The sequence below is a fragment of the Danaus plexippus genome, assembly GCF_018135715.1.
Source record: "Danaus plexippus chromosome 9 unlocalized genomic scaffold, MEX_DaPlex mxdp_26, whole genome shotgun sequence".
In the NCBI taxonomy this organism is placed as follows: domain Eukaryota; kingdom Metazoa; phylum Arthropoda; class Insecta; order Lepidoptera; family Nymphalidae; genus Danaus; species Danaus plexippus.
Genome location: NW_026869848.1, coordinates 242,286 through 262,994, shown reverse-complemented (window position 1 = coordinate 262,994; position 20,709 = coordinate 242,286). Strand labels below are relative to the sequence as shown.

Here is a 20,709-nt window from a genome sequence, read left to right as displayed (position 1 = left end):
CTATAGTTTAACATCTGTCATGAGTGTCCGGCGATGGATGATAGATTTCTAAAGTTACTCGAAAATTGTGTTTTACAATCTAACAAATTTTAAGTACCATTTTTGTTACCGACATATTAATCCTTGATATGGAATATGACATTTTGTTTGTTAAGTAACGTTAATAGTTATTATTACTATTTAAATTATGACTATTAAGCTTATATCGAGTTATAGGAAATGTTTTACCGATTTATTTTTGTAAAGTGATAGTTTTTTTACGTAGGGTATTATTTAATTTTGTTTTTAAGTAAAGTATGATTTTTAAACGGAACTCGATCGGTCACTCGCTGTTAGATACCGATCGAGACGGTAGTACTTGAAAATATAAAATCCATTTAAAGTATCAAGGTGTTTTCTTGTAATCGACTCATAAGGTTATATCCTACCAGGTGCTAGTCAAAGCGCTATTGGAATAATATACTCCCAAATACGGTTCCTGAGCGTAATCGAAAGGAGTGTATATTACATTTTACACACCTTTCCTACATGCTAACTGCCCAGGTAACACCAACCTCAAATCTGTAGTCACTGATCGTTCTTACCTGTATATGAGACATATGCAGAGAATCTTTAAATTTTTATAAAATAATGAAGGTATGACCCCGTGGGCTCTTAGCAAAGCATTTATTAAAAATCATTGCTTATTATAATATAATATAGCAAAATATAGTCAAAAAAACAATAACTAAATTCATTCGCTTTTACATATCTTGTAGTGGTGTATTGATTGGTAGGATTTAGTGTTTATTTAAATTAATTACAAACTTTTGTGAGTTGCGTAACTTGTCAAATATGATATACATATATAACATCCAACTGACCGAAAGAAAAACTTTAAGAAAGCCATCCACTGTTATTAATCCCACCAATTTTGACTAAAAATAAAGTAGTTTTAATGTGTTTTTTTTTTATAAATATAATGCCTAGTAAAAATTAATTAATAGTAGTGCTTCTAAGAATCTAAGACAAGCATAGATTAATAAGTGTTCAATATTAAATTACAACAAATTATTATATTGTAACAATATCGCATTGTAGTTTTATTTCATTTATATTTTAAAATATTTATATAAATGTGATCCTTTGTTTCGGTTTCATTTGTCACGAAATTACCAATACAAGTGTGATATGGTCAAAAGACAAGACTCAAAGGCTTTCAAACAAAATAAGATTTTTTTTAACTTCAGACATTGTCACATTGACAGATTAAATGATAGTCTGATAGAAGTGTTTTAAGAAAAATAAAAAATAAAGATTGGTGCCAAATTTAGTTATGTGCTTCACATATTAAAATTTAGTGTATTGTTGTACCCACTTTAATTTCACAGTTTATTATATTCACATACGGCAATTGAAATGTCAAATATATCTAAAAGAAAGAAAGATGGATCTAGAGCCAAGATCAAGGTAAAAAACAGGTCATGTGAATCACTGACGACAGAAATAAACTTTATTTGTAATACCAACGGTATTTCTAACAACAATAATTATTGAATAATCATTAGTTCTGTTTCCTTGTATTTTGTGATATATTATGAATACCACAAAAATTTACTGAAACGTTATCAACAGGTTGATGACGCCGATAACGTCAACATTTGCGAAGATTTGAACAGTTAGGTTATAAATGTTATGCTGATATCGGTTTTAGTTGTTATTTTATTTTAATATAGCTGAAGGATTACAATAGTTCAATGTAACTTGTCCTAGCAAAATCGCTTACATGTTATAAGTAAGGCAACCTCAAATACCCAAGTCTCTAAAAAAGTATAAAACGAGAACGAAATAATTTTGTCTTGAAGCCTAAAATAAATTATTTATGTTGTTGATGATAGATGGACTTGGTAACATTGTAAATGTGCATGACCAAGTAAAATCAGTATTTTATACTCTGTGAAATGGAATCTATCTAGGTGTATACTCTATAGTGCTACTCATTAATTCAGACATTCTTCCCATACATATTCTGTGACATCCTTTCTCTTACAGTTGTATTATAATAATATCAATGTATTACCAATATTTGCAGACAATTGGAGATCACAAAGAGTTTCTCAAGAGGATCACTAAGACTCTTTATTACGGAGAGTTACCAAGGCTGCCTTGTCTAAGTCTTCCCGTCACTGGTATGTATAAATATGTATGTATAAGACTAATAATTGTTTTTTAGTTTAAGTAAAATATATTCTTGACATTATTACAGTCATGTATACAAGGCACTTCACTTGTTTAACTAAACCACCCTCTTGGCCTATAATCATGTAGTATTATGTTTCCAGAGATCTCTTGTAACCTCTGGTCCGTGTCTCAGCGCGGTCGCTCTCTCCGTCGTCTCCATGTGGATGCGGCGGCCGACATCTCTCGCTCCGCCTGTGTCTCTCCCTGCGCTCTGGTCCTCGCTATTCTTTACCTCGAACGACTCAAACGATGCAATCCCGACTACCTCTCTGCCGCAGCTCCAGTTGACCTTTTTCTTGTATCGTTGGTATGTCATAAACCATAAATGTAGAAAAAACTGCAATTGCATCACTGCATTAATCTAAATGCTACTGTTGTTATGTTCAGATGGTGAGCAACAAGTTTCTCCAGGACGACGGTGAAGATGACGAAGTGATATGTTCGGAGTGGGCGGCCTCGGGCGGTCTACACCTCGACCAGCTCAAGAAGCTGGAAGTGGACTTTCTGAACGCGATCGTGAGTCGATCATTATCAATATGAGATGACGTTAAGATCTTTTCTCTTACCGGTCCATGTTTCAGGACTGGAGAGTTTTTGTGAGCGAGGAGTCTTTCGAGGCGGGCCTGTCCTGGTTGGAGCGGGAGGTGGCGCTGAAGCAGGCCAGAGCCCGAGGGTTCTTCACGTACGGTGACCTGGCGGCGGCGGGCGCGGGCGCGGCAGCCAGCGGAGCGGCTCGCGCTCTCGCCGCCGCCTGCGCAGCCTGTCTCGCTCCCCTCCTCGCCCTGTTGGCCTCCGCTCTGCTCCTGACCCACTCCCTACCCACGCCGCCCGTCCCCGCCACGACCCCTGCGGACCTGGCCGTCCACACTGACGCGTCCCCGCCCGTCATCACTAGTGTCGTGGACCTGGTTCTGAACAAAACGCTGGCGGAGGATCCCGTTCCGGACTTCACGACCCCCACGTGCTGCGACAGCTGGACTCATCACCTGGAGCGATCCGCGCCGAGACGCGAGTGGGACGACCATATAATAATCAACGATTGGAAGTCGTCGGAACACTGGTGGTCGCGGACGGCCGTCACGACCTGGCTCTACCAGATCTCTCTCGTGGATCCCATGCAGAGGTGGCTGGAGAAGACGTACCGGTACGCGGGCCTCCTCGAGCGAGACTCGACTCGTATGGAGCCTGCGGAGCATTACCTGGACGCGGGAGACGGTCGCAGGTCGTGCGCGCGGCCCTACCTGCAGCAGTGGCTCAACTTCAGTAAGCTCAGTGTGTACGTCGCCAGCGTGTCGGACAGGTGAACGCTCGCCCACAGCTCACAGTCGTCCGTCTCCGCAACTTGTATATTGGCACCTCTCTACCAATCGATCCAGCCTAGACTACAGATATTTAAAAGTTTCTCTTTACTTGTACTTGAAGTGTCGAGTGCGACCCATGACACGGACTTTCCTTCTCTATACGACCTTTCGGAGACGCCGGCCGCCGCCCGCTGCGACCCGGCAGCGACCGCTCGGTAACGTCCTCAGTGCTCCCTGCGCTCCCGAGCGGACCGCACCGCTCTCTGTATATATTTTTGTATGTCGTGTTAAAGCGTTGTTCAAATAAAACGGCTCCATATTTACTGTAATTTTTATTAAACTTCGTTATTTTTCATAAATAATAAAATATTACGTCCACATTTCCCGATCGCTGGTTCTGACGGATGTCATATAACACTCTATGACTATATAAAATGTACAAATTGTAAAATCCTCCAAATGTATATCCTTTAAATGATACAAAACATTATCACATGTACAGAGCCCCCCTCCCCGCCCCCTCTACTTCCTGTCGGTTCCCTAGCCGCCGAGTGCGTCCTCTCACACTGGAATGTTATCATTATAAATGACTTCTATCATAAAATTCTTATCAAACAAATCCTGCGGTAAAGTCCGTCTCCCAGCGTTCACGGCGCGGCGATTAGCCCCCGAGGTGAGACGTGTTCTGGTTAACTTTCATATGTATCAGCGTCGGGTCGAACAAGAAACATGATCATGTTTAAAACAACGCGGACAATCACAGACACAAACACTCGTTCACTCTTATAAGACATCTGTGACGGCTCGGCGTAAGATGCATTCAGTACGTACATTGTGTCCCGCTACAACTCATATATTTCATCCGCACACAGTATAGTGAAACTATCCATTTGTTTTCGCGCACACGAGGAGACTCGTCGTGACTCGCTCTCAGCTCGAGCCGCTGGAGTCGGTGAGATTAGTATTTTTCTGAAATATACACGTATCTATGGCGCACGTCCGCGGTCGGGCCGGTCAGGGTTCCCCGGCCCCGTCGGTCTCCACGAGTCCAGGGTGCAGGTAGAGCCGACAGTTGAAGCCCCATTTTTCCACGGCGGAGGTCTGCACGTGGAAGTTCTTGTGGAGCTCCTTGTCGACGAGCGTGAAGAGTTTCTCGACGTGACAGTCGTGAGCGCGCGCCGCGAACACCGAGCACAGCGCCTGGATGTACCACGAGCCGTCGCGGCGGTCGCGGAAGGACACGTTGCCGGGGATGGTGGAGTGCGCCACCAGGATGTCCGATGTCACGCGGTCCAGAGCGCGGCCCCCGCCCGGGGACTCCGGCGGCAGCAGGCGAGGGGGCCCCGCACCGCCACCCGCGCCCCCCGCCGCGCCGCCCGCAGTGCCGTCCGACTCCGCGCCGCCGTACAGGAAGCTCTCGTTGTTGCCGCTGTGAAAGAAAACAACTCTATTGATTAAAGGGAGACCGCTCGTCCATTCGCAGAGATGAAGGAGGTGCGAACCCACCGGCAGAGCTGGAATATGAACACCTTGGGGATGCCCCTGAGCGCGGGGAACCTCTCGTTGTTGAAGTGGTTGACGATCTCGAAGACGCTGATGAAGCGTCCGTCGTGGCAGCGGATGTCGATGTCGGAGCCGTGCGATGACGGGTAGCCGTGCGAGGACACCACTATGAACACGCAGTCCACGCCGGCGACCACCTCCTTGAGCGAGTGCAGCGTGTTCCACGTCTCGCTCTCGGTGAGGTTGATGTAGGAGAGCACCTTGAAGCCGAGCTCGTTGAACAGGTACTTGAGCCGCTGGCAGTCCACGTCCGCGCCGCGCCGGTAGGAGGCCGTGTTGTGGAGGAACTCGATGTACGTGAAGACGACCAGCACGCCTCGGTTGCGGCCTCGCGTGCGGTACAGCTTGATGTCTGCGGTCAGAGCGACTCTTACACGGTGAAAGCTTACTCCTAACGCCGCGGCTCGCGTTATGTTTACCGTGTCCGTCCTCGTAGAACTTGGTCGACTTCACGACGTCGATCTGCGGTATCTCCGCCGTGTCCTCCGCCTCGTCCGGGCCGGGCGAGCTGGTGGCGGGAGTGTGCCGGCGCGGACCTTGACAAGTACTGAGCCGTCAGTCGTCACGATTCATCAAATTAAATATAACACTGTACTGTTTTATATAATGCTACAAACTTTTTGCCGGCTCTGGGACACTCTTCGTTTTCTTTTTCTGGGCACTGATACTAACGAAGTTGTTCTCGCTCGAATGTGAACCTGAAATAAATATCATTATATAATGTCTTGACGTGACGTGACGTGAGGTTATTCACTGATCGTAAGCAATATAATATTACTCGTGTCTGGTAAGGGACGCCGGGTCGTTTGAGGCCTGCTGTGTAGCGCACTGTGGGGGTCCAGATCCCGCACGAGGTTCCAGTGGCCAGCCTCGAACAAGGCGTCCAGCAGGTGACCGAACGCTTGAGGGCCTCTCCTCGTCACGTCCATGTATAAAAGCCGTTTGCGATATCTTACATCTTTACTCACGTCCTGCAATAAGTTTTAATGAAACCTGAGTTATATCGCCTTACTTTGCCATCATCAACACTGAACATATCATCCTCTTCTCTTCTCAACATTTGAGACTGTTGTAAAAACCCTTTCCTAGGTCCGGTCGGGAACCGGGATCAATTAGACATAGTAAGAAAGGCGGTAGACGGCAGAGCGTGTTAGTTGTCCACTTCATGCTGTTTCAGAATGAGGCGATGCCAATCTCGTGTATTTTAACGCCACCAAAACGCAAGCGGTTCTTTATAGCCGAGAGGAGTCCGTTCACCTTAAGTCCAAATTTTCGAAATGTATCCTTGGAATACTCTGACCTTCAGATATTGGGTATTGAAGGATCCTCGAACCTTAACTTTAGTCGATCATCGAGTTCAAAGCCTATACAGCTGCAAGGAAACTCGGGGTCCTTGCAAAAACCGGGACGGCCTGTTTATTTATACAAAGCACGGGTCCGATCGTGTGTGAAATACGGGCCGGCGCTGCCGAATGCCTCCTCACTTGCTTGGACTCAATGGAGAGACATGCAAAAAGATACACTCTGGAGTGTGTGCACGGGACAACCAAACACATGGCAAGCCTCCATCCCTTCGTTGCAGATCTTCCTCGCATCCGGACGAAGCGATACGCTTCCTCCGCCCTCATGCATGCATTGGAACAGTTTGCCTGTCTCAGTGTTTCCTTCGAGCTACAACATTGTATTTGGTGTATTCAAAAAAAGGGTGAATAGGCTGATACTGAGATAGTGCGTTCACCACCTATGGCCTCATTTCCACCTTCCGATGTATGGAATGTCAGTCAAGAACTATCCACTTAAAATTAAAGAAAAAGAGTGGTTTAAAAAAATATCTCCCCTCATTTCTTCAATGAAATTTATGTCGTCGGAGGCAACAGAATGTCTCTTCCTGAACATTCATCACAGTAACTACTACTAGGGGGAGACAATGGGCAGAGAAGAAGACTTTAACCTTTAAGAGTAGTGGACCTAGTTAATTTATAAATCAAACATTGTAAGTAAGAATACTATTCCAGCTGATCACAGCGATGATCAATAAATAACAAAAATTCTGGGGTTCCCCATTGAGATGTGTCCAAAGAAGTGATGAGGTAACAGTTACATCAGGGGTTCCCACCAGCTAGATACCATTAATATTATGTAAAGAATTTGATAAGCCCGCACCGCATGTAGCTTTAATGAAGATGTTGTCCGCTGGTCAAGGAAATCCAACACTAGACTTAAAACACTTTATATAGACAAACTTCAGCTTGGGGTCAGCCGCAAAGACTTGATCAACTTTCTTAATCACATAGTAACACAGGAAAGTATATACTCAGTAACAACCATTTACATTATACTTAATGAAAACAAGACAGCAGAAGACAACTCACCAACTGAAACACCATCACACATATCCTCAGAGAACAGTTATATTAACAAAATCTCAACATGTCTCGTAGAATTTCAATAAAAATTAATGCACACTAAGATCCTGACTGTAATTTTATGATGGAAGAATCTTATGAACGGACCAAAGATTGATGTTCATAATGTGTTAAAAACAAGTAGTCTGATCTAGGAACATTTGCATGTCAAGGTTGAAAACATAATATTATTCTTGTTAATAATGAATTTTACCTTATACTGTTCAATCATCTGCTCCGAGAACACACCCCTCTCATACAAGGCTGACACCATCATATCCAAGTCGGTCTGCTCCACCAGAGAAGTAAAATTCTGTTGTATGGCACGTCTATGTCTTTCTTCCATTGTTATTTTGTTTTGCCTGGCTAAGGGATATAATATGAACCCCTTCTCTATATAAAAATTAGTGACAAAGAATTTTTGTACTTTACTTCATTTTAAACTTTGTTTTAATGATTATCGGTATTTTAATTATTTTTATTCTACTATATATATAAATTATACACACAAAATATGTCAATATAATTAATTTTAATAAATAACATATACTTACTTGTTGATTATTTCTGTCTTTTTTTTACTTAAGTGACCCCCAAAGTAATATATCATCTGACTTTTAGATAAATTACTGCTCCTGTTTCTAATTCCATTATAATTTCAAGAACACTTAAGTTTATTTAAGACACTATGTAGGTGCACACTATAGTCTAATGTCTATACTGTATTATGAATGGAATATAATGAGTAATGTATATAGATAAAATTATAATATAGATAATGTTAAAAAATAAAGAACACAAAACACTTATAATAACAGCAAAAAAAAACTGTCTAAAATAATGGAAAACACATGAAACGTTCTCACAATCTTTTTTTCTTAAATTAAAAACTCTACATGTACATATTGCATTAATATTTCTTTATTAATATTCTACATTAAAACTGACTCGAAATTTTATTATTGTTCCAATAATCTTCAATGTCTGTAATCATTATGGCAAATTAAAAATTATCTTGGGGTAGGTAGGTATATATTGGGCAACAAATGTATATATATTTTTTTACATTTTCTTCACGATTTTTTTTTGACAATAATAGCTCTAAGAATATCCAGGCACAATAAAAAGTTTATCATTATATTAAATTCGTTATTACGTTGAAACGTTAAAACGCGAATTGAATATTGATAAATTGTTTATTCGAATCGATTAGCTGTTTATTATAAACAAAAAAAAAAGAAAATCAGTCAGAATATTATGTTGATCAAGTAGTTTCTTTCAGATTGACTTCAAATGTTGTATTTTGATTAAAAATACAATTAAAAAAAGTATGTAAGTAGTTCTCTATTCTATAAAATTTGTTACAAAGTTAATAGATATAATAGTATAGTATTTTAAAATAATGTACTTCCTGCACATTGAAGGTTTTTACTTGATACCGTGCTACAAAGATAAAAAAAACATTGTATTGATATTTATGCTCACAGAACTTTATTTTGACGAAGACTACGATTTTGTTTAATTGCTTAAAATAAAGATTCGATAAATTTAACACTATTCTTACTTTAAACGAGAATTAGTTGGATTAAAAGTACCTACAAGATTCAAAATAAGTATTACTTAAAATTCAGCATTATTTTTTGTTATTATAGAATTATTGATAAATTATTCAAAAGATTTTATAAAATAATTAGAATGGGCCTTAATATATCATTGTATTTTATGACATAGTAAGTATATTACTTACTTTTTAACATTCTAAGAACAATAATTAAAAAATATGATTAAACAGCTGGTAAATATACTAAAGCTACAACACCGAAAAGCAAATATAATGAAAAATTATAGTACCTTAATAGATGAACGGTAACACTTCTAATCAAATTGCCAGACGAAGAAAATTTTATTAAATAAACAAACATCTTTAATGGTACAGAATATTCAGTTCATGTAATTGTTTCATGGTAGAAATCTTATAATTTTTGTTATCGGCAACACTTTTGAAGTACTCACAACCGACAAGTGACATTTATACCTGTCACATTACATTATTTCAGTTTAATCTTGCCAACATTGTAATTTGTATTCTACTGTAGTTGTCGGCGACTTTTTTAAGAACATTTCTAACGAAATATATTTTATCTCTTAAAACATGTCTACTTTCACTCAATTTTTATTGATAACTTTTTGTGTTATTGCCGCAATCTCAGCATATGAAGATACGGATATCGTATCGGCACGGATTGAGGCAAGTAGTAAATTAGTTAAAATATAATTATATTTTAGCATAGAAATAAAATTAAAATTTTTATCTGTTTGCAGACATGTCGAGGTTGTTCTTTAAACCGGCTTCCGGAAGTGAAGAGATTCGTAATGGACGACGCCCCACATTTTGAGCGTCTAGAAGTTAAGTTTATCACTGGGGCTCCTCCTGAATTAATTCTCCTCGGAAATGGTGATAAGGAGTTGGAGAGGATACCACTGTCAAACTTGAGTCGTCAAGAATGTAATGATCTTGTAAAGAGCAAGGGATTCATCAAGAGGAATGACAAAGAGGAGTTCTAGGGTTTGTAATCATATTGCCGTTTTTAATTAAACATTCCTCAATAGTTTGTATTAAGAAGAATATGACGTAATAAAATATTCTTTATTATATAAAAGCATATTTGTTTTATTGTATATTTCATTATCTCAACAGACACTAAATGTTAATACATAGCTTATTTATATTCTCAATTTTAGGTCAATCAAGAAAAAATGCTAAAATACAAGTACAAATAAAAATATTTGAGGTGTTTTTTCTTCAATATTCATCATTTTGATCAACTTATTTTTTTTTAATTATTTAAAATGTCTGAATTTGTTGATACAAAGAGTTTTAATTATCTTGTTTCAAATCCGCTTCAATTTATGACATATTTATATATTTTTGTTGTCGGTTTTTAACATACTTGTAAAGTCTTCATTTTCAAAGTGCTGATTATAAATGAGGGACTACAATTCTGACCTCAAGAGAGACCTGTAAAATACAATTTAACCCTACAAATAGCAGTTTTATATATTTTTCCGGTTAGAACAATTAAATTGCTTAAGTAATGTGTAGATAAGGAAGATGTGCTGTTAGTAGAATTGGCTAAAGGTATAACCATATTACTAACACCATCATCAGACGTCGGGAATTTTATGGATATGACAAAAAATGCGATACTCAACTGTTCTGTGAAAAAAAATATTTCAGAATATGTGAGAGAAAACTTCAAAGTCTTAAATACGAAATAACAAGATGCTTCCTGCAAGCTCTGTCATCAAAGCAGTTCAAAACCATAATATGAGGAGCTGTAATGTTTAATAAGTAGGACGTGATTTGATTTAAGACTCAAAAGAGATGTTGAAAAGAATAATTGATTAACAATCAAATACTTACGAAGCCGACTCGCTAATAAGATACCTCACATCTACTTATTAACTTTGATACTTACGAAAAAACTCAAACAGCATGCATAAGTCGGTAAAAGCAATAATGACTCATAATTCTTTAAAATCTTGTAGATATTTGGGATAAAAGTAACAACAAAAGGGGAAGGAATAACAAAGTGAAAATAATTTTTAACAAAATACGGGTTCAAGCAGTGTACGAAAAAGCAAAAAATAAATTTCTTCGTACAAAGTAATACATATTTTAATTTCGTTAAATAGAAAGTAATATTAATGAATTATTTTATAATCTTGAAGTCGGTGCTGAGTAAAACAATAACTGTAGAGATACAGATTCCTATTATCAATCTTTATAACAACTAATATTAGTAGGTAATTAGCACGAAATATTTGTTCTGTGTGATTATTATTTATTATCAGTACTCGGCGACCACGCATTTGCACAACCACGCCTGCCTTCCCTGCGTCGCCACGCAGTGCGAGAGCGCGGGGCGGGAAAGGAGGCGTGCTTCAGAGAGCGGCCCGAACGTCGTTGAGGGTTGTGACTTATATTTAGATGCGCAAGTTTCGTTCGCGTTATAACGTTTTTTTCAGGTTTTCGTAAAATTACGTTTCATTCGCAAGGGTAGGTTAAATATTCGTATAACTTATATTGTCTGGTTCCAGTGATTTTGGTACTTATTTCTTTTAATTTGTCCATTTCACTTCGAGTCTTTACATTTCCTATGTCAACACTAGTGTTCTTTCGTAATTTATTACTGGTAGTTCGTAAGCCAGTACTTAGGTACATAATATTTAAAAGGTAGTTTTTATAATTAGTAGATACCGATTAATATATTTTTTCAACTGTTGTTGTTTTGTAATTTTTTTTATTAATATATTCAATGATTGTAGTGAGGCTGTTGTAGCATTTCCTTGGTACCGTTTATAAAATAATTATTTTCTATTTAATTAAATGAAAATACGTATTACTGTATACGAGGTAATGTTTTTTGTGCTTTTTAGTTCACTGCTAAAAGTCGCAATTTTTTTGTTAATGATATTTTATTTCACATTTTAAGTGATGGGTAGACCCAAAAATGGTATCCATCATCAGATCAATCTATCATATAGGTGAAAAGTTATCATGAATATAAATGAATTAAGTCCAAACACAAGGTAACTACTGTAAACTGTTAAGAAGTTCCCTGCACTATCCTTCGTCTTCATCATCAGACCCCTAATGACAGTCACCGTCTATCTGTCAAGTTCTTAGCAATACAAATGAATGAAGCTGAAACACAAAATATCTGTTATTATTTGTTGAAGAGTTACCTCGACCGTCTCTCATCTCCATCCTCAGATCTACCCCCAGACCTTCATCAAATGGCAGTGCTTTAAAATACTTAATGAAAAATCTTACATCACTTACTTACAATAATAGAAAAATCTTACATTTACTCTGGTCTGCCATCATCAGACCCTGGTTTCCTTATCATGAGACCACTCTTAAAATATCTACTTTCTGATATAAAAACATTCATCAAGATCGGTTTATAAATGACGAAGTTATCTGCGAAAAACATAAAAAAGGCATATATACGGTCGAATTGAGAAACCTCCTCCTTTTTGAAGTCGCTTAAAAATTTTAAGCTTATGTTAAGTACAATGTAATGATTTTGGTGTACTGTCATGCCGTTTATTAATTTCTGGATTTAATACATCGAAATTGAGACGAAATATGCCACGCCAGACATAAATGACATAACAATGTTAAGAGCACACTCAGTAAAATTATAAAACAACTGTGATTAAAGAAATGTGCAATGAGTAAAAACCAGAGTTTGTCTTAAACTAGAAATAGAAGTATAAGAAAGTATTAAACTGAACATTTCCGATCATAAAAATATAGTGATAAGAAATTTATAGCGATATTTACTAATATTGATAGAAGATATTTATTAATTAGTATTAATAGAAGAAATAAAGAAAATTCAAATAAAAACACAATCTCATCGTGTATCAATTGTGTTCTTAGTTAAAATTATGTTTAGAAGATATCAAACTTATAAACAAGCACTTCAGTAAATAAAAACGTTGTTATTGCTAAATATTTCACGACCAGTATTAATGAAGCTAAAGCGTAATAAAAAAATAAGATGTCAGAGAATTATGTATGTTTTATATAATCTGTAGTACCCTCGAGTATATCGTTAAAAAATCATAGTTGTCAAAGTCTACGTCAAACACTTTGCGGTTGTGATAACTGATAATCGTCGCCGTCGGTTTCATAGTAAACATACCTACAGTTTAATTATTTTCGGGGTATATAATAATTTAATATTATGCCTAATTAAAATTAAAACTATGATCAGACACAACGGGAAATGAAGTATATTTTCAAATGTTTACATAATAATGTTAAGGGTGTGTAGGCATCTGTCAGTGATATTGATTTGTTTTATTTTGTAAATGAACATTTGGCTGTTTTTATGATGGATGTTATGTTCTGCATTTAAAAAAGTATTTCACACTCCTATAGAACCGTTGCAGGATATACTTATAATGTAATCATGAAAACGAAAAGCTTTCTACTATTTTCAACGTCAGTTTTTGCTATAAGTTTATTTCTAATAATATTTCATTCGCAACCGCCACAATCATTTCAGAGTATCGTAACGCAAACCCATCAACATATTAAGGATTTTCAGGTAAGTAAATTAGTATGATTACAATCCTGATATCAAGTGCTGAACCTATGTTCCATAATAATTAATAGATGATATAAAATTTATACAACATATCTCGCCATTGAGTGCACAATGTCACAACAAAGCAGGTTTCTTTAACCCAGGAGCAGCTGCGTGATGTGGAGGAGCAGCATTTGGTGCAGGAAGAGCGGTACTTACGACTGGTGGGTCTGGAAGGCCACACAGACCTATGGCACAACACCTCTGTCCCTGTCATAGTAACACATACCCGTAACGAGGATCATGCTACTGTAATTGATTTCATTCTGTCAGCTGCGCGCCTCCCGTACACTGTGCTTATATATAATTTAGGTCTTAAGCCCTATTCTCTGGCTGTGGTGAGTAATAACTTATCTTTGGTATTTTCAGTTTTTAACTTTCAGTTGCAGTACATATATAATTTTTATTACAGATAACTAACTACTGCAATTCATCTAAATGTGCCATCATTGACTTTGATCTGGAACTGTTTCCTTCTCATGTTAGTGATGAGAGCATCACAGCGTATCGGCCGCTAATCATTCAGGTATCGACTCATTACTCAGTTGTAGTAGTTTCCTAGTGAATATTTATTGATTGTGTCATGCTGCTCAAGCCTATTTCTTATCTTCTTATCTTATCAAGTACCCACACTATTTTGCTTTACGAGTATAGTGTACCTTTATATGTGATGTGTAAATATCTATACATATATGAATATGTATGTTGTAAAAGTTAGAAATAAATAATTATTCATGAGTTACATTCATAACATGTGTTATATTGAATGAGTTGTCTAATGCTAATGATAATATTCCTTCCTGTAAAACCTTAAATTAACAAGTATTACAAGATTTGTATATAATTTTCCAGCATGCTCTAAGCAGAGTGGGAGGCGTGATATACTGCGAGCCTTCACAGCGCTGGGCGGGTAGCGCCTCCGACCTGGCAGCGCTGTGGGGTCGAGTGACGAGCGCGGGGGAAGGCGCTCCCGGCTCCCTCGGCCTGCTGGCTTGGGCTCGGCGGACGGCCGTCACCTCCCTGACTCATCCTCGCATGTTCCACTACCTGCACGCGGACATCGACGACTTCCTCTTCGTCCAGATGCTGGACGCTTCTCGGCTGCTGGTGGCTGCGCGGCCCGGCGTCGCGGACGTCATGCGTCAGTGGATCGAGTGCGCGCTCACGTCGGACTGTATCATGCCCATCGGCGCTCAGTCGGCCGGCTGTCGGTTCGACAAGAAGCCGCAGTACCGATACTCGGGCTGCCACGGACAGGACGCCTCCGCGCTCAGCATCATACTCGGCTCCCGCGCCGGATATGAAGAGGCGCGCGCTATGCGGCGCGGGACGGATCCCGCGTGTGGCGTCGCGGGGGGCGAGGCGAGGCGACCAACGCTACCGATGGACCGCCTTCATCGGAAGCTCTCACCTCGCGTCCCGAACGCGGTTAGCGGTCGGAAGACAGACGCCCGGGCGCTCCGGAGACCGGTGATCACCAGAACGACTGACTTGTAACTATCGGGGATTAAACTTACGATAAAGTGTTCTATTGGCCTTCATTGTTTTATACGAGACTTGGGTTCAGTTTCTACGATAGGTCTCGATGCAACACGCATTCTGTATGCGCTAAGGAACCGCTTCGAAGACGCCTCCGTTGAAATGTAATGTTTTGATATAATTTGGAAGTATTATATTTTGTTACGTATTTATTTAGTGCTTTATAACGAGATCTCTTGTATTAATTTACGAACGCGTACCGTGCGCGGTGTGACCACTGACAGCGCCGTCAGAGCCGCCGGCCGCGGCCGGACTGATCCGCGTATTGAATGTGATGAAACAGTGATTTTTTATATAAATATTTTATATTGTGATATTTGCGTTTGTGTTGTAACTCGTAGCGCGTCGGATGGCTGTGGCCCATTACTTAATTACTCTTAACATTCTGTTAAACGCAAATTTTCCTTGTGACTCGATACATATCTTACTTCGTTACACTACAAATTACAATCTTTTCTTATTTTTAATGTACATTTTGTACCGGTTGTTGAAAATATTTATTGATTAAATTGTAAATAATACGTTATAATGAAACACCACGGGCGTTTCTTGTGAGTTTACGTGCGTCGTAAGCCGATGGTTTTTTTTAATAGATTTTATAATGTGGTCCGTTCATTGGTAGACATATACTTGATATATAAGTGGCGTTTGTATACATTGTATTGGATATTCTTTTAAACATGTCATTCTGTCGGTTATCGGACGATCCTTCCGCTGTCAACATAGCACTCTCGTTGCACACTTCTAGTCAAATGCGTTCAATATAATTTTAGGTAAATCTAAAAGTGTTAAATGTAACGTACATAAGCATTTAATGTTTTAAATTGTCTTTAATGTCAATTTTGTGTGCGATGTGCACATTTAGTAGAGGGGATCACCGTGATGTAACAATGGGAGAGGCATTAGTTAAGGTCGGGTACCTACCATAAGAATATTTACTCATGTCATGAGATGCTTAGCAATTATTAATTTATTTTGTATATTTATAAACAAACTAGTAGATAATTTAAATATAATCCTGTAACATTACGCTGCTCCTTAAATCAGTTGATGTCGGACTGCATTCTAGCAGGCGATAATTGACTGGTAACAAATGTATACCGAGGAGACTTCGCATCCATTACAAGTTTTGCATAATATTATAAATTAATTTTTTTGAGCTCATGAACTCGGAACCTGTCGGGTAGCTGGTATTATAATACTGTTTATATATTTGCTATAAAATATTCTTCAACCTAAGTTAGTGAAATGGATCTTGATCTGTTAGCCGAGACCAATGTTATATAAATCTTATCTTCTAGAACAAAACTGGCCCTGTACTGTACTTGAGTCCACTTACATCACAACAACGTTTGGCTTATACAATGTTTGATGTACAAATACTTCTTGCCTCGTAGGAGTAACCCGTTATCCTAATAGGATTACTGTAAATAACAATATTTAAGTCAATTTGATAGTACATTTTACAACATGTAATTTCGATTGTGAAATTTCTATAGTTGAAATTTAATAACATTTTAAAATTAGTATTTCAAATGTTGTTAGTTGGAATAAATCTAAAAGCTTCATCTGCATAATAAATGATCATTGCGACGATCAAACTTTGTTTTATTTAATAGAATATAGAAATCCGCATTTAAAACGACAATATCATAATTCGTCATACATTTACATAAATACAAACATTTTTAAATGACAATTGGCGTAAAATATCACTTAATATACTTATAACACTACTTATTAAAATATATAAACAATACACAGGAACATTAATATATTGCAAGCCTACATGTGTCGTCGGACTAGTTACATTTCCTTCTCAGATTAATAACACTATAGGGATATTATTAAACACAACTTTAACTAACTCAAAAGTATAGACGAAACCAATTACTAAGCGAATGTTTGTGTCACAAAAACGGCCTTTGTCTGGTGCTGCCATTATAAAAGTAAAAGCAATTTTAATTACTTTTAAACAGAAGTTAAGGATGGAGAAGTAGGCCGTCCGCTCGTTTGCCACTTTTCACAAAAAATTATAATTGTGAAATAAGAAAATCAATCTGTCAGTATAAGATAAATTGAGTAAATTTTAAAAAATCGCTTGTGAGCCTTTGTTTTAAATCTTTTTAAATCATTATCGATATAATATGTCAAATCTTACAACCTTTTTTCCCGAGAACTAGTTAAAGTGGTATTTACTGAGTAAAAGATCTTTTTATAAAGTCTACATAAGGATCTTAATTTTTCAGCTGTTTATTTTAGCGTAAGTAATTATTAAAAATGCTATACTATAGTAAAGGAACGTCGTAGCGATTTATCTTTCGACAGCCATTAAATCGCACCTAGTGCGTTAATAAAGATTTTTCTAAGACTTAAAAAGTGCTTCAGTGCTAATCACATATTCAAATCAGTTTTAATTATTTATATGATTTGTATTTTTTGGAAAAAAAAATGTTTGGTTAATAACTTATATTCATAGAGACTCCATGGCATTTTTATAATAAAATGTGTTTTTTTTTTTTTTTGTAATATGACAGTTATAAAATAAAATTGATGCTAAGTTGTTCGTCGCTTGGTTGTTTTGTCTCTAAGTGTGAGGTAAACGTCTATACTTTTGCTGTGAGATTATACATTACAACAAATTAAGTTAGTAGACAAATAACATGGCATTTAAAATTACGATCAGATAACAGTTTCTACAGCGGCACGTCTCAGCCACGGAGTCATAGATTTAGGCGAGATAACATTAATTATCTTAAATAAATATATTTTCTACTTTGCCTGAATTTAAAATTTAGTAGATTTTCGATAATAATAATCATAATTGCATTTTCATTTCTAAATTGCTATTACTGTGCAAGTTATCATACTATAACAGTACTATTTTTAATTATATAAAATAAAAAAAGTAATCCTTGCTTTACACATACTCACAAATTATGTTTTTGTAATACATTTTAACAATAAAAATACTACATACTTTACAAAGACAACACTAGTTTAGTTGTAGTAACAATGTCGCATATAAAGTACAAAAATAGTTATTGAACCTTCTACAGGGTTGAGACGAGATGGTAATGAGTGAGAGTTCTTCTGATTCAATAACAATATATATATGTAGCTTCAAACATGTCTTCACTGGAACACTTATTTTTTTCTACTCGGCACTCACAAAGTAAGTCATAGTTCTTAGATTTCATCACTTATCTTTGTTTTTAAGTCAAATATAAATAGAGTCCACAGCATGTGTTCACATAATATAGACACAATTACCTCTATATACTTATTATATAGTTTGTGCACTCAACATTACATTAAGGACATTGTTATAATCTATTTACATTTTCAAAACATAGAGATATGTTTGTGTTTATATAATACTTATATAAAACTCACAACGCAACAAGCGCTTCACTGCTTGGTTTCCGGTTTCTTCTCGTCATCCTTGAACAGCAGCGGTATCATGCCTAGGAAGCAGCCAACAGTGATGCCAAGGACGCGGCCCTACATAAAACACAGAATATAAGATATTAAATCAGTTTACTAGGTCCTGTGTAGAGGACTTGTGCTATTAAATAACTTGAAATATATTGAAAACAATAGGAGCAGCAGATAATTTATGTGATGAAAATAACGAGATGTTACTATAATATTATATAATCTATTGTATATATATATATATATATATATATATAATTCTTGGAAGTTTTTATGCACTTTCTTTAATTAGAAATAAAGAACAATGACATAATTTGCTTTTATAACTACACTAGTTTAACCTGCATATCTGTATATAAGACACATGCAATCACATTCATTCCCCAACTGATCTATTTGGTGTGCACTCACCATGTTAGCAAACCTCCTGCTGGTGGGCATGTCCAGCTGTACAGGGGACAGTGCGGGAGCCCCCAGCCCCACCATAGCGGCGGCGCGCTCCACGTAATATGAGGATCCGATGCCGATTACGTCACTGAAGGTGTTCCCTAATGCAGCAGCAGCCATTGTCGATAAAGTAATATATGCACTCATGCTGCTTTCGATGCTGTCACCCTGAAATTGACATAGTTTTCATTAATAAAACATTACATTTAATTTATAATTTAATATTAAAATATAGTGTTTTATATAAGACTCACAGCAATTATCATGATGAAGTTGTCCAGGAAACCAAAACCAATGAATGGTATTGAATTTGCCAGCGACACTGAAAATTTACAATAATAAATTAATGTCAATGAACGATAGTCCGACAAAGAGGTTTAGGACTACTGAATACTTCATGTGGTTTATGTTTGGAAAAACTGGCAAGTTTTCAAAAAAAAAAAAATACTAGACATTCTTTTACTAAAGAAATGTATGGCTAACATATATTTAACATATTGTTATGAAATATGTGACGATTTATTGGTCTGACATCTTATTTGCAGTCAAATTTATAATTTTCCACCATTTATAAGATTATACCTAATTATTTATATATAAGGGTACATAGCCACTTACAGTGCAGTAACTCCCTTGTTGTTGGCTTAGGAACGGTGGCAGCTGTAACACAACATTGAACAGAATTGTAGAGTAATCTCTTTAAAATGTCTTACATGAGTAAATAATAAATTATTGAAAGAAAATAATTTTTCAATGAGCAAATCTCGTTAAAACTAGATAAAACTAGTTTTGGCAAGGACTTAAAAAACACAGATAAGATAATTATATAACATACCATATTTTTTCTTCAGCCAGTCTTCTGGAACAGGACAGTAGGTCCCAGTAGGATCGACATCTCCCAAAGTAGGAACTTTGCTAGGTCTACCAAGTTTGCTTCTCCATCTTTGGCCAGCTAATTTATCTATAGTCAATGGCAATTTATTAATATGTGTTTTTAATAATATGGGTAAAGCATCAGCGTTATATTTAAATATAAATAAACATTTACCTTCAAATTCTTCTTTTATCCTATTAGATTCGTATTCCTGTAAGGCATTAAATAACATTTTTCTTTCTTCGTTGTTTAAACGTAAAACCAATTCTGTTGCGTGAGCTTTGGTAAGAGGTCCTGATATCTGGGCTGGTTCTTCAAAATCTTTTGAAGTAGGTCCGAGTCCTAGTTTTCGGATATTTGATATTAGAGGAGCATATCTTCTAAAGTTTACTGAACCCGATGAACTAACACTATATCGAACTTGTAAAGTAATTGGTTGTTTTTGACAGCAAATATTGAAATTTTTTAATGATATCTTACAAAAACTTTTCATTGCCTGCACTGACTTCATTTTTTAAATAAGTATGACTCAAAATGAGTAAACAAATGTAAATTTATTTCAGATACCAGCAACAAATCTATTTACGTTCCGTTTCATTATATATATTGTCAGTTGTAGTGATTGTCAAATTTTATTTGTCAAAAGTTTAAATACCCTTCTAATATATATTATTGGAAATTTTGTTATCTAAAGTGTTACATAAGAGATATATAAAGGTGATTAATATATTGTGAACCCCATTACGTATTATATACAA

At 36.9% G+C, this 20,709-nt stretch overlaps 5 protein-coding genes across 8 annotated transcripts; 3 read left to right on the top strand and 2 right to left on the bottom strand.

Annotated features, from left to right (window-relative positions):
• The first annotated feature begins 1,229 nt into the window (after positions 1–1,229).
• Positions 1,230–3,844, top strand: LOC116767230 (protein CNPPD1). The gene is made up of 5 exons (XM_032657472.2): positions 1,230–1,449; positions 2,072–2,168; positions 2,322–2,527; positions 2,608–2,736; positions 2,802–3,844. The coding sequence occupies exons 1-5, from the start codon at positions 1,399–1,401 to the stop codon at positions 3,522–3,524; spliced, it is 1,206 nt and encodes a 401-aa protein (XP_032513363.1). The 5' UTR covers positions 1,230–1,398; the 3' UTR covers positions 3,525–3,844.
• Positions 3,839–8,244, bottom strand: LOC116767229 (caspase Dronc). 4 transcript variants are annotated; one of them, XM_032657471.2, is made up of 7 exons: positions 8,044–8,244; positions 7,704–7,851; positions 5,863–6,055; positions 5,702–5,782; positions 5,504–5,620; positions 5,028–5,436; positions 3,839–4,950 (listed from the first exon to the last, which is right to left on the bottom strand). In XM_032657471.2, exons 1-7 carry the CDS (start codon positions 8,097–8,099, stop codon positions 4,536–4,538), a joined length of 1,419 nt encoding a protein of 472 aa, XP_032513362.1. In that variant the 5' UTR covers positions 8,100–8,244; the 3' UTR covers positions 3,839–4,535. The 4 variants fall into 4 exon arrangements, with proteins under 4 accessions (XP_032513362.1, XP_032513360.2, XP_032513361.2 ...); XM_032657469.2 differs by having other exon boundaries at positions 5,028–5,620; XM_032657470.2 differs by having other exon boundaries at positions 5,028–5,620; positions 7,704–7,855; positions 8,044–8,206.
• A 1,286-nt stretch (positions 8,245–9,530) lies between these two features.
• On the top strand, positions 9,531–10,150 carry LOC116767752 (selenoprotein M-like). The gene is made up of 2 exons (XM_032658222.2): positions 9,531–9,737; positions 9,812–10,150. The coding sequence occupies exons 1-2, from the start codon at positions 9,642–9,644 to the stop codon at positions 10,052–10,054; spliced, it is 339 nt and encodes a 112-aa protein (XP_032514113.1). The 5' UTR covers positions 9,531–9,641; the 3' UTR covers positions 10,055–10,150.
• A 2,970-nt stretch (positions 10,151–13,120) lies between these two features.
• On the top strand, positions 13,121–17,627 carry LOC116767318 (uncharacterized; the record flags this gene model as incomplete). Its single annotated transcript, XM_032657579.2, has 5 exons — positions 13,121–13,228; positions 13,573–13,614; positions 13,758–13,991; positions 14,066–14,179; positions 14,506–17,627. Coding segments are annotated over 5 exons (1,143 nt in total), but the record flags the coding sequence as incomplete, so codon positions are not given.
• A 56-nt stretch (positions 17,628–17,683) lies between these two features.
• On the bottom strand, positions 17,684–20,548 carry LOC116767322 (uncharacterized). The gene is made up of 6 exons (XM_032657582.2): positions 20,126–20,548; positions 19,913–20,038; positions 19,696–19,737; positions 19,332–19,399; positions 19,042–19,245; positions 17,684–18,696 (listed from the first exon to the last, which is right to left on the bottom strand). The coding sequence occupies exons 1-6, from the start codon at positions 20,460–20,462 to the stop codon at positions 18,604–18,606; spliced, it is 870 nt and encodes a 289-aa protein (XP_032513473.1). The 5' UTR covers positions 20,463–20,548; the 3' UTR covers positions 17,684–18,603.
• Positions 20,549–20,709: the final 161 nt, after the last annotated feature.